This window comes from Lottia gigantea (assembly GCF_000327385.1).
Source record: "Lottia gigantea unplaced genomic scaffold LOTGIsca_115, whole genome shotgun sequence".
NCBI lineage: Eukaryota > Metazoa > Mollusca > Gastropoda > Lottiidae > Lottia > Lottia gigantea.
The window spans coordinates 117,415-135,235 of NW_008707123.1; the positions used below are offsets into that span (position 1 = coordinate 117,415).

The following is a 17,821-nucleotide window of genomic DNA, read 5'->3' on the forward strand; positions in this document are numbered from 1 at the left end:
GACTCATTCAGTAACCATATACAGCTGGGTTAACTGGAATAATGAGGAAAGTTGACTTATTTAATGTTATCCAACTTTCATATTGTCTTAACTCTTAATTTAAGAATCAAACTTTATTTGAATCTTTATTGGTTAACAAATTTATTTCAATTTTTTGCCAAAATTTTGGCCAATTTCTGGGGTAGTCTCTTTAAAATGTTAACGTCATTGATATTGTGTGGTGAATTTCTCAACGACATATAATATCATACTATTCTATTCCGTCTTATGTCCGAACTTTAAAAATGTGAGATGTAAAATTGTATGCACAAGGATGTAAGGAAACTGAAAAATAAGGATTTAATTCGGTCTGTTTTTATCCTGTTATGATAAAGTTTTCCATGATGGATTTCGTTGAATTCAGAAATGTTTTAAAGATTATATTTGTTAGCTGTTTATTTGTGGGAATTAGCCAAGGGGTAGGTGAATAGCCTAATGGCTACTTTTGTTATTTCTTTTTCTTGAATTTCTTAACTTATTTGAAGTCTTTAAGGAATAGTTTTTGTATATTGCTCTATGAATGACCAGTTAATTTTCTTATGTTGATACATGTTTTGGATATCATATCCTCATCAGGACATATTAAATTGCAATGAATGGGGACTTTCATATAAGCAAGAAGTAAAGAGGATAATCAAAACTAATTTGAACTCCATTTCCTTTCATAAATTAGAAATAAACTTCAACTAGATTGTAAAAACTTCCATTTCATTTCATTTTACATGAGCCTAAATGTCAAAGTTCATTTCATTTGACTAAAACTCAATTTCCTATCAAATTTCTATTTGCAGTTTACCATTAGTTTAGTTCCATCCAATACATTTATAGTAGAAACTCAGTCTACTGATCTGTTGATGTCTACTGTGGGTGAAAGTGAAGGAATCGCTGAAGTTAATGGGAGCCTAACCTGTCAAATTAGCAAAACTGAGGTTTTGTTGACCAATGGGCAAAGTTCAACCACGTTTGGTTCCCCCTTTTCTATCGGCTCAGGTGATACTGGTATAAATTCTGGAACACTCTTCTTCAACACTTTTGGTAAGTTTCAGGATTCTTAAGTTTATAAAGCTGAATTTATAAGTTGATAAAGCTGAATTTATAAGTTTATAAAGCTGAATTTCAGCTATCTCTATCTCTTTCCAGATTACAATTTAGATAGCTGGTTACTCCTCAATTTAATGAATATGCAAATGAACATCATGTTGAATACACAGATGATTAGTCATATCTTTTATATTCTTTTTTCGTTGCTAGGTAACAATGTATTTTTTAACGCTGACAGTCCATTCAAACTCTCGTTTCCACGGTACCAAGTCTTTGTTACCTGTAAAGACTCCAATGGAGTGTCAGAAGAAGCTCCTATACCTTCTGTTTTAATTACTGTATTGTCCAATCGAAAACCTTCATTTGCAAGTCCTATTGGTAAGCCACATTTCATTATCCAATCAAAACTGCTTGTTTTTAAAATCAAATTAATCGAAAATATGATTATGTTGATTTGCTCTATTTTCTAGACATGCTCAAATGACCAAGGATCACTACTATCCTTTGCCAGACATCAATTATCCAATCCAAATCCTTCATTCGAAAATCTTTCATGTCATTATCCAATCAAAACTCTGCATTTGAAAATCGCTTTTGCTGTTTCCACTTAGCAGAACAATATGGGTGTTTGAAAGAAGCCAAGTCATGCACCTAGAGCTATCTCTGAAGATTTAAAGCATGATATCTTTCTATTACAGTAAAGCAAGTTATTAATGTTGGTTTAAACGCATCAGCACTGCCAAATTCCCTCCAATATAATATAACAGCTAATGTGATCAATGACCAAGCAACTGATGTATTATCCTTCTCTGTCAGAAACACGGAGCCTAAAGTGGATTATTTTGACGTCAATGAGGGTAAGATCAGTGGTGTCTCTGCCGATGAAGCTTCCAGAACAGATGCTGGTCAGCTTTGTGCCTCAGTCTCAAATTTCTTTCCAACAATTGCCTGTGAGTTAGCCCTCTGTGGTCCAACAAGTGCCCATCTAGCCCTCACCTACTCCTCACCTACACATAATGATTCATAGTGTCCACAATGCTGCTAATGTGTCAATCTCTTACAGCTACTGGTATAGTGACCAATAAAATAGATCTAAGAACAGCCACAGTTTCTCCTATAGAGTTAACCATTGATGTCAGTGATGGCTTTAATTCAGCTGAAAGATCATTAACCCTTGAATTTGAACTCCTTAGTAAGTAACCACATACTGTATAATTGCGACTACAGTGCGCACCTTTTATAACGCGCACCCCATCATTGCTTCAGAATATTAAGACAAATACTTATTTCATTTGCTAGTAGCTTTATTTTGTTACTAATTGTACAGAGTAGTAGCATGAAAATTTTCCATTTAAGCAAAAAGTACAGAGCATAGAGGGCTCTGTAAGCTCAATATGTACAGAGCATGGAGGGCTCTGTAAGCTCAATATGTACAGAGCATAGAGGGCTCTGTAAGCTCAATATGTACAGAGTATGAAGTAAATCTCCATTTTTGTTACTACTTTCAGACATGAATCAACGCCCAGATATTGTCGGCTTACCAGCAACACTTAATGTAGATGAGGACACCCAGACTTTAAGATTAGTTGATTTATCTGTGACTGATGAAGGTGTACCATTAAACAACGTCAAGCCAGATTGTATCGTTACACCGACTGGTGGCACAGATGTATTTGACTTTGGTAAGTGTTACTGGGAAAATGAGGCCATTAAAGAGATTGTAAAGAGGTTTTCTAAACTTTTTATGTGTATCTGGAACACTGGAAGTATCGATCCATTCCTTTCAAATTTTCAGTCAAGAAGCCTGATTGGTTGATGTTGAAGTAACAGTGACCAATCAGATTTCAACAAATTAATCAAAGATTGCCAATAGTGTCTTGTATTTGCCTTTCAGTAACAAGACCGATATCTTTAAAACCAAGAGGAACTCGCTTTGGACGTACATTTCTGGACTTCGAAACAACACCAAAGTATATCATAACTTGTACTGTATCTGATGGATTCCTCACCTCTCAGGGGGAAGTTCTCACTGTTAATGTGAACAATGTTAATGAAGCACCAATCTTCAGGGAAACTCTGTTTTATTGTACCATGGATGAATCTATGGTGAGTTGATTGAGCTTCAATTTTCTTTATTCCAAGAGTATTGTGGTCATTTATGGATGCAATCGTATTTTTGCTGGATAACAGTTTAAGGTACCCTCACACCAGTTGTGTATGGTTGTGAATAAGAACAACTCAGTTACATGAGAGTTGCGTTCGAAGCTTATGACCTCCTTGCTTATTCGCAACCGTACCAATCAATGCACTTGACATGATGAGTTTCTCTTTTTTTCAGGCAGGAGAATCAGCATGTAATTTAGGATTTAATATAAAAGATCCAGAAGGTAACCAGTTTATAACCAGGTTATTTCAAGATGATAATAGTAACCGATTTGCCCTGACCTCAACCTCTAACAATCTGAATAATGATTTCTTCGGTGAAAATGATCGATTGACCTTCAATACTAATTATGATGTAGACGAGGGGCGCATGCCAAGTCGGGTGAGTTTTGGTTTTAACTTTCCTATTTGTGTGGCTCAAGGCGGAGTATGCTTACTCTTCTAGACACCTGATACCACTCTTCATTGTGATATACTTCCACATTTATGATTTATATATATGAAAAGCAAAAGCAACTGTAATTTTGGATTTTGGCTTTCGTTTTGCAGATGAGATTATTAATACTTGGGGCTTTTAGTTTATTGATGATAAAAATGGGGGACATGATAGTCCAGGTCTGTTTTTGGTGACGATCGTGCAAGGATTATGACTCTATTTTTAGGTGACCCTGTTTGTGAATGCTATAGATGAGTTTGGTGCTACAGGTACAGCTACTATTAGTGTGGTTGTAAGAGATGTCAATGACAACACTCCAGAGTTTGATCTGATTAATACTGCTATAGAGGTTGACTATTCTACCAATACTGGTGAGAGCTCTCCTATTTTAGAAAGTACTTTTAGTGTCCTTTGAGGATTACCTACCCTTCCCTGTAAATGTCTGTTCAGAACTCTTGAAGCTAGCGTCATCCTGGTTCTAGGTAACACGAAGCATTAGGTGGTATGATAGCTAGTAGCAAGCATCTCTGTGCCTGTTCCCCCATCAAATGAGACCTCCACCCCACCCTACCCTAAAATTTGTCCATTTTTCTCCTGATGCTAACAGATATCAAATGATTATTTGTAGGTTTATTAGGTGTGATAAGAGCCAGTGATGATGATGATGGTACCAATGGTGAACTAGACTATAGATTAGTCAGTGTGGTACCACCCAACGCCATCAACTATGTTTCTATATTAGGTATGGCTTGATATTCTTTATTGGGATTTTGTCCAGGGTTTGATCCTTCACATATGTATTTTGCTGAGAGCTACAGTGACTCACTGAGTCATTGCTTGTGAGGTCTTGGGCTTGATAGGATCTGTTAATTTTGGACGAGTCATGACCCATCAAAGATCCTTGGATATGGATACAAAACCTTTTCATATTTTATGCCATTACTGGTTTTTACTAGCCCATTAAGTTGTTAAAAGTAAAAACAGTGAGCAGATGGAAGTGGCTGAAGTAATTTTGTTGCGTGTGTTTCAGGGAATGGAGATATACAGTATATACGACAATATCCAGACAGCTTGGCCGGTTCTAGCGTTTATTTATCAGTGGAAGCCAAAGATCGTGGTACACCAGCTAAATCATCAACTGGTACTGTAGTTGTATCTCTAATAGCAACCACTACTACATCCACTACACCATTACCCACGACAACGACCACTATCTCCACTACAACCTTAACAACAACAACTGAGGCGGAATTCTTTGATAAATCAGAAAACGTTGCTATATTTGCAGTACTGATGGTATTACTATTGCTGTTGCTATTATTAGCATTATATTTTTGTTTTCGGTGGTGTATAACAGGAAGTTGTACTGGGGGTAGCCCTGGAGGAGGAGGAGGTGGTATGTGTGACTGTTGTCAACCAGCAGCGCCACCACCAAGACGAGTCACTCCTATAGTGTATGAGGAATTGTAAGTATGAAATATTGCTTAAACCTTTTGAATTTTTTTGCTGCTACTGGCAAGTTTGGTTTTGAATTATTTTGCTTATCTGTACAGGTTTTTTTCAATGCAGAGTCAACTATTAGGAACTTCCTACTTATACCTTGACTGCAATAGCCACTTTGTCTAGACTTCCGTGTAGGCCACTAGCCTACAATCTATGTTGAAGCTGTAATTAAGTCTGTATTTTGTTTTGATTTCAGTCCTCCAGTTACGTCTGGGGATTATAAAGGAGATTTCTGGAGATCAGGTGAGACCATTTTACTCAAAGATATATAGAGTTGTCTAATTCTGAGGATGGACTGTAGCTCAGTAGATAAGAGAGTTAGAGTCTTGACATCATTTGCTCAAATACTTCAAACAAATGGTGATATTTTCCTCAAGTTCTAGTTGAACCAGCCGAAATTTGGTACGAATTATTAGTGCTGGGTATTGCCAATCATGCGATACATATTGAGATACAAGGATCATGATATGATATGTATTGCAATACAAGAGTCACAATTTGATATATATCATGATATTGGGTAATTGGATAAGAAATAACGCTGTACTTCAAAGTTTCAATATTTATTAACTTAAATAAAATAATTCTGATAATTTAGGATCCTTTTTAAAGTATCAGAACTTTGTTTTATTTTAGGTGATTATTATGAAAGTGGAAGACCATTTTAAAGATGTTAAATACTGACTGAACATATCAACTGATATTCAGAGCTCTACTTTGTATTCAACCACAAATAAAGGACAGATACAACTCTACTGTGATATTCTTATTCATCTTCTCAATGTCTAGTTGTTATTAACTGTGTACTTATACCTTGACTACAATAGCCACATTTCTTGTTTCATGGGTGCTACAACAGCGATTTGATTGGATTGTATGTTGGCATTTAAAGCCAATCAGAGTCCTCGATAGAAAGTCTGTAAAGCATAATGTTTACAGTATGTCTGTCGAGGGCTCTGTTTGGCTGTATTCTCTGGAAAACAATCCAATCAAATGGCTGCATTCTGTTCCACTAGAATAGTGTCTATTCTAATCAAGGTATAAGACACAGTTGTCTGACATTGTGAAGATGATTCTTACCATGATTATTTGTATATATTTGTATAATTTTTGTACAACTTTGTATATTAAATTTTTTTATTTCAATTCTGTTTACATTTTCTCGTCTCCCATAATCAGCCAAAATCCTTCATGCTGGTCAATATGAGCTCCACTTTTAGGAATTACAGGTTGTACCATTGTGGCTAAGCATTGCTACAAAAGCACAGACACAGGCATGTAAGCCATTGTTTGTCCAGTTAGTTAACTTTTAGGTTTAGTGCGAATAAAAAATTCAATATGGTCATGGCAACAATAAAAATCATTGCCCCTTCAGATATATTAATTCCGGAACAATGGAGTCTGACGACAGGCTGGGTTGATTTTTTTCCAATGTTATTGTCAAATTTCTCCACTTCCTTCATCTACTGCAGAATCACTGAGCATTTGATGACAAGATGGATCATTTTGACATTGTGGTCCACACCAGATAGATCCACAACATGTACAAGCAATGTCATGAAACCAGCACAAGATAGAAGCAAATTTACAACATCCCGGATAATTACCACAACACCCGGTCTGACCAGCTCTTAATCCCCACCCATACGGGTAATCCTTTATACTACACTCTGATTTTTCATTGGTTAAACGCCTGAAATGAAACAATTTCATTGTTTGTTGAATACTTAATAAATCTCTGATTAAAGATTGGGAGGGGGGTGGTGAAGCAAGCCAATTAGTTCTCAAATGTTTACCATAAGGCTTAAAAGTCACGCTCTCTGACTAACTGGGCTATACCCCTCACCCCTTTGAATATCAAATAGAAATGGCAAATTGAAGTAGGATTCACAAGTAAAACACTATTGCACTTACTGAAGAGTGGTTGGTGTATCTTTACAAGGGGCTTTATACTGCCATACTGTATCAGTTTTAGTAGGCATAGTACTTGTTGTTATACTAGTAGTTTTTGTTGTTATACTAGTAGTTTTTGTTGTTATACTAGTAGGCTTTACTGTTGTATAAATAGTTTTTGTTGTTGAGTCAGTAGTAGTTGAACTAGAAGTGTTTGTTGTAGGACTAGTAATGTTTGTTGTTAATCTAGTAGGTTTTGTTGTTGCTTTTGTTGTTAAACCAGTATNTGTTTGTTGTAAGACGAGTAGTGTTTGTTGTTAAACCCAGTAGTGTTTGTTGTTGTATTAGTAATTTTTGCTGCTGAACTAGTAGTGTTTGTTGTTGAGTTGGTAATAGTAATTGGTATAGTAATTTTTGCTGCTGAACTAGTAGTGTTTGTTGTTGAGTTGGTAATAGTAATTTTTGCTGTTGAACTAGTAGTGTTTGTTGTATAGGTAGTTAAGCTACAATTTTGACCATCACATAAATCTCTTTTCTCTCTGTGTCTAACTCTTATCATTAAATCATCCAATAAAATCTTACTGCTCCTGGGAACTGAAACAACCAATAATCTTATTAAGTGATGTGAACTCTCTAATGACAAACACTATTACTCTCTTTCTGTGACTAAATTTATTTACTACAGACATAACACTCAGTGATTTACTACAGACATCACACTAAATGATTTACTACAGACATCACACTAAATGATTTACTACAGACATCACACTAAATGATTTACTACAGACATCACACTCAATGATTTACTACAGACATCACACTAAATTTATTTACTACAGACATCACACTAAATGATTTACTACAGACATCACACTAAATGATTTACTACAGACATCATCTTAAGAAATAAATAAATGGACTTTTAAATCCTACTTGTCTGCACCTGATTGATCTAGACAAGCAATGCCTTGCTGTGTACCATGTGGTAATGAAATATAATAAAGAAATTAACTAACCATGTCTGGCTTGAATTAAAAAGATGACTGGAACGGTAAACAACAGTACAATAAAAACATGAAATTCCTTCTGCCTCATTCTAAAACAGTCTTATTTGAATTCTTCCATCACATTCCTGATGCTGGTTACATATCTAAAATGTGCATTTAAACAACACTATCATTTACCACTTTTTTTTTAATTCTTTGTCCTTTAAGAATGAATGTTCAACACTTTTGGATGTCAACTTTAAAACTGCATTACAAAAAATAGTTCCGTATAACAATTGAAGAAATGTGTATATCAAAGTTTCCACTTTTTTTCTCTGTAAATTTTTTTATATATCAGACTCAATGAGCTATTTGTATATAAATTTAAAATATTCTGTTAAAACTATCAATTTATACTCCAAACCTTCACTTATCTTGTAGTTTTCAAGTTTATTTTAGAAAATTAGGATTTTTGCCAAAAATGTGTCGAATAAGTTAAGATTGTTTTACGTTATTGCATGTTAAACATTTTGACATGCACTTCAAGTTGCCAACAGATACAACAAATTCATTTTTTTCTGTCTATTTCTTTTATTTCATCTTTCAATATGTAAGTTTTTGAGAGGGTGTGGGGTTCTGAAGGAGGAGACAAAAGAGGCTGACCTCTTTTTCTAACAATTGAGAAGGTGGGTGGGAGGGGGTTAATTCTTTTTCTTGTGAATTCCACAAATTAATAGATACATTCTCGTAGTTTGGCCAATTGAATACTTACGTTATAAGCATATAAAGCATCACTTACATTATTATTATTATTATTATTATTTGTTGCGTAACGTCTCGGTAAAAAAAAATTCTGTAGTACAAAACGTCTTAGACCGTTACGAAACGTCTTTGACCAAACCGGAAGTTGCTATTTCATCTGCTAGAAATTTTGATGTAAGTAAACATTTAGTGTTTGTTTATTTATTTATTAGATTAATCATTATCGTTAATGATTTCGAGAAACTGCATTAGGTCTATAGGATGTCGGTGCTAAAATTTGAACTTACAGGCAATGTGCTGCGTTGTTAATGACGGACAGAGGAGGAGTGGAGGGGAGGGGCAATGCCGGTGCAGGCTGGAGACTGGAGTCTCTAGTGATGCTACTATTTTACTGATGCACTCTTCATAACTGCACTCTTCTTATTTTTCTATCAATATTACATGCAAAAGGTGGAGTATTCTCCCAGTTAATGACAGGGCCAGGGGCAAGACTTGATGCAAAGTCACCATTATATTCACTTCAGTTGAATATTACTAAACCAAATTTTATTTTTGTATTCAGAATTGTTTGATTATCCATGCCAAGAAGCTGTCAAGTTTGTGAATGGAAATCTATAAGCTCTAAAAGTAAAGTAGTCTGCTGTTTTGAACTGTTCCTGCTAGGATATGGCCTCTTATTGTGATATCTGCAGTGTGCAACTGAACTGTATGAAACAGTTTTCACAACATACAGAAGGGAAAGCTCATAAGAAAAAACTGGCTCAATTAGGTAATAACCTTATTACAAATCTTATCTTACAAAAACACTCATGATGAGGTTCATTGACATGATCCTCCAAAAGGGCTGTCTTATTATTCACTTCGAGTTTTTGAAACATCAAATATGAGGCTCAGGTCTTTTGAAAAGATTACGATGTCAGTTTTCGAAGGTTTTTTTTATTATCTTTTTAGTTGGTAGTGTTAGTAAACCAAAAATAGAATTTGTACCAGAAGGACAGCTACAGGTTAGTATAGTATTTAATATTAGAGAGTAAAATATGGTGGGGGGTGGGGGGAGGGAATAAATGTGGGGTAACAGTACAGTTAGGAATAGTCAAATGGATGCTATCAGTGTAACACATAAAAAGTCAACAAAACCTCTTTACAATCCCTTACAATATTTTTTTATTTCAGTCAGTTGATCCTAATAAAGTTGAAGATCAGAGCTATCAGTCAGGTTCTCTGAAATTCAACATCCAACCACAGACAAGAATATCTGAAGACTGGTCACAAGTCAAGTTCTGTTACCTATGTAACAAAGCTTTAAATTCAGCACACCAAGCAGAACAACATTTCTCTAGTGTTAAACATCTTAAACGTACTGCACAATCTAACATTGAAGGTAAGTAATGATAAACCAAGTCTAATACCTTGACTGCAATAGTCACCTTTCTTGTATCAAGAAAATTGCAAAAGCAGTGAAATAATTGGATGGTACACAGGTGGCTAATGAAGTCATGGTATTAGATGAAGTTGACCAAATACATGTTGTTACTTGTGTAGACTACCTGAAAGGGATCAAGGGGTGTCAAGTTGGCAAACGCTATCACATGGTGATATTAGGTATGAGAACGTGCCCACTAATGTGAAAATTCATGATAAATTTTTTCTCTCTAGAATCTGGAGCTCGAGGGACCAAGAGAAGAATTGTTAAAACAGACTATGAAGATGATATTAGAGTAAGTTTTAAAACAAATTTTTTAGTCATATTTTGTATATTGTAGACTAGGTTTGGGAGGTGCTGGTCTATCAGAGACCAAGCTTATTTATGCATAAGATTATTGCGAGTTTTTTTACAAGAAATTTTTGTTTGTTTCAGCAAAATGGTCCTGGAGATGGTCTAGGTTTTGATATTGATCCAGAACTAGACCATACAATAACCCTGAACAGATTGACCAGTGAAGGGCAAGAGAAGAAATCCAAGATGGATGACACCTTCTGTTATCTTTGTAATAAAACCTTTACATCTCCACACGTAGCCGAGGTCCATTATAACAGTATTAAACATCTTAAACGTACACAGGCTAATCATAGTATGTATTCATTTATTTGTTCAAACATTGATTCATTCATTAGTCAAATCATTTATTCATCCAGTCATTTTCTGTCTTTAAATAACATGCGGATGTTTCTTTTGTCATATCCTTCAATTTATCTCTCTATCTATCTATCTTTGCAAAAAACATGTGGTGATTATTTGATTAATAGTGATTATTTATTGTTTTCAGCTGTAGATCCAGAGGTTGTTCCTAAAAACAATTCGTCGAATGGGAACTGTGTCCCAATCGAACCACCTCCAGACCCTAGTGCTACTCCACTACCTGTCAACTACCTAGACAATAAATCATGGGAGAATCCTGTTACAGACCCACCAAACTCATATCAAAGATTCCGTGAGCAGAAACCATTCTTGAACAACCAGCCTGCCACTGCTGGACATTTCTTCTGTACTTTCTGCAATTTAGGCTTGAATTCCCAGACTCAAATAGATGCTCATAGAGCAGGTTTGTGGTGATTTTTTCTAACGATACTGTCTTAAGGATAGTGATGTTATAAAAGACTTTAGTTTTAGTAGAATTGCAAGACGTCTGATTGAAAATGGGAATGATGCAAATTGATGCTATTAGTGTCCAAGATAGAAAGCCTCTTTAAGCTTAACCTTTGACCTTTTAATATTATTTAAAAAGCCCCAGATGTCCAATTGAAAATTGGAATGGTGCAACTTGATGTTATCAGTGTCCCTGATACACATAAGCCTCTGTACACTAATAAATCAAATTGGTTTATGAAATCTAATTGAAGTGGTAGTTAATGACTGTAAAATAATTTTGGTTTCAGGTGCCAGACATAAGAAGAATGTAACCAAAGCCAAGGGACAACAAGGTGCTATAACTTCTACTACTTCTAGTTGATTTGATAATCAATCCAGACTAGGTGAGGATCATCTAACCTCTAGTTCAACATCTTCACAATGTCAAACTTCATACTTATACCTTGACTACAATAACAAGAAATGAAGCGATTTGATCGGATTGCATGCTTGCGAATAAGATCAATTACAGGCCTCAACAGAGAGTCTATAAACATAATGTTTACAGCTTTTCTGTTGAGATCTCTGATTGGCTGTATTTGCTGGTATATGATCCAATCAAATTGCTGCATTCACAAACTTTTGTGATACAAGAAAGGTGACTAATGATGACAAAGTATAAGATGAAGTTATTAATAGCTGGACATTGTGAAGATGCCTGATAAATGGTGAGGACAAGATCTAGGTTTAACCTTGAGTCTACTCCATATAGCTGTACGAGGGTGTTGTATTACTGGCTAGACAAAGCCAGGCTTAAGTTTCATAAATCTTGTTAAGAAAACAAGCTTGCCATATTTAAATTTGAGCACGTGAATATATCCGCACATGAGTTTTTAGATATATGCCTATTTGTTATATGTGTGAATCAATGTAGAAATATTGTATATATGCGATATTTAATTGTGCAACGATTCCCAATCTTACTCTAGTGCTCGATGTTCGTTTCCTGTTTTTTCAGTGGGTGACTTCAGTGAATTGTCAACCCACAGTGATAGTGAATATATACTTGTTAATGTGATATTAAAACTCTGTTAAAGTTGTTCTGAATATGATTCTATATTCTCTCAGCAAAGTTTCCTTCATTGTACACATCTTGGAATCTCTGGGTTCATGGTCTTGTTCTATTTTCTTTAATCCACAATGAGAAAAATGAAATTTGGGTAATAACATATCAATTGTTATATACTCAGTCAGAAGTGGACCTAATGTCGTCTGCTCAAAAACGAAATAAACCCCCATTCCCCTCATGGCAATACACATTACTGTTGCTTCCATGCTGGTTCCTGCAACTAGTTCCAGGCCAATTCTTTTCTTGATCAGAAGCAAAGAAATTCATATCTCCCTGCTGATAATGGCGGTAAATAACAAGACGGAATCTTTCAAGATTGCCGATTTATTCTGATAATTAGAAATAACATTCATGATCAGACTACAAACAATAAATAAATAAACAATTATAAACTGGAGTTATTTCCCTTGAGTCATATCTTAAGATTTGTTCTTGGCTTTAATACATCAACCAATCAAATTAAGGCAATGAATACAATGAATATTCATGAAGTTCTAAATAAGACCAAATAAGGATGAATTAATAATGCATTATTAGATTTCAATATTGCATTGTTGTTATTTCATGATTTTTTTTTTATAAACGCTAAAGAAATCTTGCTATTATACTTTTTACGTATTTTATTCTCGTTTATGATTAATTTTAAGGCATTGTCCAATTACGAAAGTTAAAAAAAAGAAAATCTCTTATACCAAACTTAATTGAAGTGTCATACTAGGATCATTTCTTAGATAAAACGATGTTGCAAAAAAAAAAAGCGTAACTTGAATTGGAGAAAAATCCCAATTAATAAGAGACATTTAGATGGCGTTCGATTAGTGAGTCCTGAACAGGTTTCGTCTGTTTCAATTCTGGCCTCATCGAACATTACAGAACCGGATTATGTTCTGAACCATGTTCCAGCTTGCTTTATCAAACGTCCGGTTGATTCGATGAACCAGCAGAACTCACCAATCGAGCGGCCGCATAGAGTGAATGTGTCCTAATATAAAACGATTTTTTGCAATTAAAAGTAAAGTTCATCGAGACTTTGCATTGGAATTGAAAAAAAAACACGTGCATTTGAAAGTTTGTATTTGATGGACACCTTAGTAGCCACTGATGATATCTCCCAATATATCTGAACCATATCTTGAACTGTATCGTTTATTCCAACTTCCTCGCTTTCCTGGTGCCGTATTCTTACATCTAAAAATAGAAACATGCAACTAAAATTTCCCAGCTCTTGGGAACCTGGAGACCTGTCCGCATGTGCAAATCAGCCGTGGTCATTGCCAGGTATTTACTGAGTGCTTCATCATGCAGACTGATCTTCAGAATTATCAAATTCTTTGAGCGGTTGTAAATCGTTCAAATGCAATACAATTTTTGACCTAGTTTGATAATGCACGTGCATAAAAAAGGGTGTCTCTAATTCTACTATGCTATAAATCATGCCGTAAAAGCTCTATCTAAGGTATTGAAATATTTCTAGATATAAATAAACATTTCTATTAGTTTGTGATTAAAAGGGAGAGAAAACATGGGTGCTATAGCTTTAAATGAAAATTGGTATTACTTGATAAATGGGAAATCCGGAACAGGCTGACTCTGAAATGAGCGTTACTTTGCAGAATCCAAAATTAACTTGTAAATGTAAGCATACGATATCAAATTTTGAAATTCACTGTCGTACTGTGGTCGACTGCAAAAATGATCACAATTTCATCAATAGTTGATGGTGGTAGATGGTACCAGTTAAGAGTAAGCATGTTCCAGAATATGCAGGGGAGGTAAAAGGAAGGGCAAGGGTGTAAAATTGTGAAAAATGTACTCTACCTATATTCTTCAGGTAAACTTAACAAATAGAACAAACTGCAAACAAAATAAAGAGTCTAAAATCTACTATATGATGAAATAAAACAGGTGCTTGTGACGTCATGCTCTAACACAAGGGATGGGGCCTGTGTGGAATACTATATGTACTAGTTAAGATATAAGAATATCATTTCATTATACCCATTCCGAAACATAGGGTATAAATAAATAAATAAATAGACATTCTGAAAGTGTCGGCGAGTCGACAAAATCATCGTCTGTAAAGAATGTGTTTTTAAACCAACTTTCGATTTGAAATTTCGAAATGATATTCTGTATATTTGAAGACAAACCCACCAAAATACAAATCTAACAGAAAGACAAAGTGTGCTATCTGCTATATTTTGATGGAATTGTCAGGCAGCTAATGCTCAGAAAATGTATAAAAAAATCTAAATCTACTGTAGGTGTAAATCTAAGGTTCGAATATTGAATTAAATGAAAGGAAAATTTGTAGCATGCAGTAAAGTATATTGTAATATAAAACCAACCAATTCCTGTCGTAGAATTGGATCAAAATACTGTCTGTTATATCATTCTATACGATAGGCGTTTAGTGATTAACACGAAACAATCACATTATTTCTTAAACACGACGTTTCGACAAGATTACACTGGTCGTTATCAAGTGTACAAAATGTAACAAAAGAATTTGTCGTATTTTATAAGTGATATTTGATGATAATGAACTGTAGGAAAAATTGTCTTAATCTTTGAAAAGATGTCAGGATATTTTGACATTTCTTGTCGTAAAATAACATATATTCCCCTATGACAATGTTCTCGATTTAAGTAGCTTATTTTGACTTTGATTTTGACACCCCTGGAGATATTTAGATACAGGATTAATGTTTTTAACCAGAAATGAAAAAAAAAACGGATAATGTACCATCTCTTGACATTAAAAATCTAATAGATATAAGTATTTGTACTAAAAAACCCCTTTTTTATAAGTCCCTAAAAGTCCCACAGGCACTGATATCTAAGTATATTAAAGATAAAATGTTAGTGTTAAAAGGTTATGGTGATATCGATTAAAAATTTTAAATCATGACTTTGGTTTTGACAAAGAAGGTCTCGAGAGAAAGTCGAATTTTGACTGAAGTCTCATTTGGTTTTTCAAAGTTTCAATCTAGCTTGATGTGTTAAAGTAATCGCCATATAGAACTAAAGTTATATACTAAAGGGGGAATTGTATGAAATTTGGTATTCAAAATACTTGAAGAACTCTACTACAACCTTCATATTCTTTATCCAAGTCCCGCCCACCTCGTTTTTTTTTATTTTGTAATCCCTAAATTATAGACCTATAAATAAGAAAGTAAAAAAAAACTGCTTCAGATGTCGTCATCCTTGTATATGTCGTACTAAAAGCCCTCACTTGTCTTCGAAGAGAATATAGATTTGATTTAGGACTTTTTTATGACCTAATATTATCCCATTTACACTATATTAACATTCTTAATTGAATTTGTTTTGATTTAAAATAAGCAAATGTGACGTTTCGCAGATTGATATTGTTTTTATGGGCATTTTTAGAGACAGCATAATCTTCAAAAAAACTGAAACGTACTTCATAAAGAAAATTATCCGAAAAATATGTCATTTTTTTCTGGTCATGTTAGCTTTAAGAAGGGTATAAATTTTATTAGTGTATGTCAAACATGTTTTTATATGTGTTATATCGCCATAGCCGGATTCAACGATTTCAATGGTCGTTCTTATACGACAACGTTATTGAAGTCCGGCAATATCCAGCGATGTTATTTTACCAATGTCCGTCATAACCTCACGAGTTTGTAGGTTCGTCATTATCTTGTCTGTCATTATTTCGCAACGTTATGGAAGTCCCGCCATTATCTCCCGCCGTGTTCAGACAACGTTATCATGTTCGCCATTATCTCCCGCCGTTTTCAGACAACGTTATAATGTCCCGCCATTATCTCCCGCCGTTTTCAGAGAACGTTATCATGTTCGCCATTATCTCCCGCCGTTTTCAGACAACGTTATCATGTTCGTCATTATTTTCCTAAGACGCTATCAACGTCCGTGAACACCATCAACCTGTTTCCAATATTCAGTACTTACGGGGGTCTGGATCCTGGTTTGCATTCATTAAAACATTCAAAATATTCTTTACAACAATCTGCAGCAATGTTCACTGAAATTTGTTCTCTTTTACACGTAAATAAATTCACCATACACTTTGTTACACCTTGACACTTTGATTCTGATTGGCTAATGTATAAGATGGCAACCAATAATAAAGCCAGCAGTGTAAACCGTTTCATTCTGTAAAAGAATTAAGATCATTTTGTAAAGGTAATGTAAATTTTAAAAAAAGCTTCAAAGGCAATGAAACAACCGTTTTGTTCATTTTATTTTTCGGTAATTGATAAAAATATCGATCGTATTTCATTTTACTCATCTACTCCCCTTTCCCCCTCCCCTCCCCCTCCAAAAAGATTAAGTTGCATAGGAGTGGGCGACTGTTCATACCGTGCAGCATCGGAAAAAAATTCGTGCTTTTCAATTACTTTTAAGTTTACAGACAGATCTTTTCTCCTTTTCAAAAATGGACTTTTAGTTTTTAATTATTTTTTATATACAGCTTATAACAATCATTGGAAAGCAAAAAAAGAAAAATATTTGCCTGGAAAAGTAAATTGCGTTTAGATTGATGTAACACTAGCTTTTTGATCGAAATGAACATGAAACCCAATACAAATATAATCAGGGAATTATTCATTCGATTTAAATCTACTTGTCTTACTTTCCTTCGACATAGAAATTATTGTTTTTCAATAACCCAAAATTTAAAAAAAAAAACGAAAAAAAATAAAAACGACAATATTTGAACTCGTATGAATCTTGTAGTCGCGTGAGCATATTTATTGGCAACATGTTATTGTTATTACGGATGAGCCCACGTCAAAGTGAAACCGGAAGTAGATGGCCACTGTTCTCGGTAATGGTCAATTATCGCAACCGGAAGTAAATATTTGTTGTAGAATTAATTCATGTATATATCTTTAAATCTTGGTTGCTCCAATGTTAAGCTATAACGAACACCGTCTAATACCTTGAATACAATAGCCACCTTTTTTGTAACACGAAATACAGCGATTTGATAGGATAGCGAATACAGCTAATTATAGCCACTCTGATTGCTGTATTCGCTAGCGTACAATCCAATCAAATCGCTTGCGTGATACAAGATAGGTGTCTCTTGCAGTCAAGATATAAGACAAAGTGCGTAATAACTTGACATCGTGCAGGTTCACTTGCTAGGGTATAATCCAACGACATTGCTGCATTTGCAAACTTGCGTGATACAAGAAGTGTGTTTTTGTAGTCAAGATTTAAGATAAAGTGCGTTATAACTTGACATCGTAAAGATTGTGCCCCGTAATCACCTAAACCATTCAAGTTGAACCATG

General features: G+C 34.7%; 4 protein-coding genes across 4 annotated transcripts; 2 read left to right on the forward strand and 2 right to left on the reverse strand.

The window, feature by feature from the left end:
* Positions 1-271: 271 nt before the first annotated feature.
* LOTGIDRAFT_237680 (hypothetical protein) lies at positions 272-6,326 on the forward strand. The gene is made up of 14 exons (XM_009047647.1): positions 272-458; positions 831-1,074; positions 1,291-1,458; positions 1,779-2,030; positions 2,144-2,272; positions 2,589-2,762; positions 2,975-3,186; positions 3,419-3,625; positions 3,793-3,858; positions 3,906-4,050; positions 4,308-4,421; positions 4,710-5,145; positions 5,379-5,425; positions 5,819-6,326. Exons 1-14 carry the CDS (start codon positions 366-368, stop codon positions 5,848-5,850), a joined length of 2,319 nt encoding a protein of 772 aa, XP_009045895.1. The 5' UTR covers positions 272-365; the 3' UTR covers positions 5,851-6,326.
* A 296-nt stretch (positions 6,327-6,622) lies between these two features.
* On the reverse strand, positions 6,623-7,164 carry LOTGIDRAFT_171448 (hypothetical protein; the record flags this gene model as incomplete). Its single annotated transcript, XM_009047648.1, has 2 exons — positions 6,623-6,875; positions 7,097-7,164. The coding sequence occupies 2 exons, from the start codon at positions 7,162-7,164 to the stop codon at positions 6,623-6,625; spliced, it is 321 nt and encodes a 106-aa protein (XP_009045896.1).
* A 2,258-nt stretch (positions 7,165-9,422) lies between these two features.
* Positions 9,423-11,777, forward strand: LOTGIDRAFT_237681 (hypothetical protein; the record flags this gene model as incomplete). Its single annotated transcript, XM_009047649.1, has 7 exons — positions 9,423-9,595; positions 9,778-9,830; positions 10,000-10,207; positions 10,483-10,544; positions 10,685-10,898; positions 11,094-11,369; positions 11,704-11,777. The coding sequence occupies exons 1-7, from the start codon at positions 9,493-9,495 to the stop codon at positions 11,775-11,777; spliced, it is 990 nt and encodes a 329-aa protein (XP_009045897.1). The 5' UTR covers positions 9,423-9,492.
* A 1,835-nt stretch (positions 11,778-13,612) lies between these two features.
* Positions 13,613-16,672, reverse strand: LOTGIDRAFT_171450 (hypothetical protein; the record flags this gene model as incomplete). The annotated part of the gene is made up of 2 exons (XM_009047650.1): positions 13,613-13,712; positions 16,470-16,672. The coding sequence occupies 2 exons, from the start codon at positions 16,670-16,672 to the stop codon at positions 13,613-13,615; spliced, it is 303 nt and encodes a 100-aa protein (XP_009045898.1).
* Between the last annotated feature and the right edge of the window lie 1,149 nt (positions 16,673-17,821).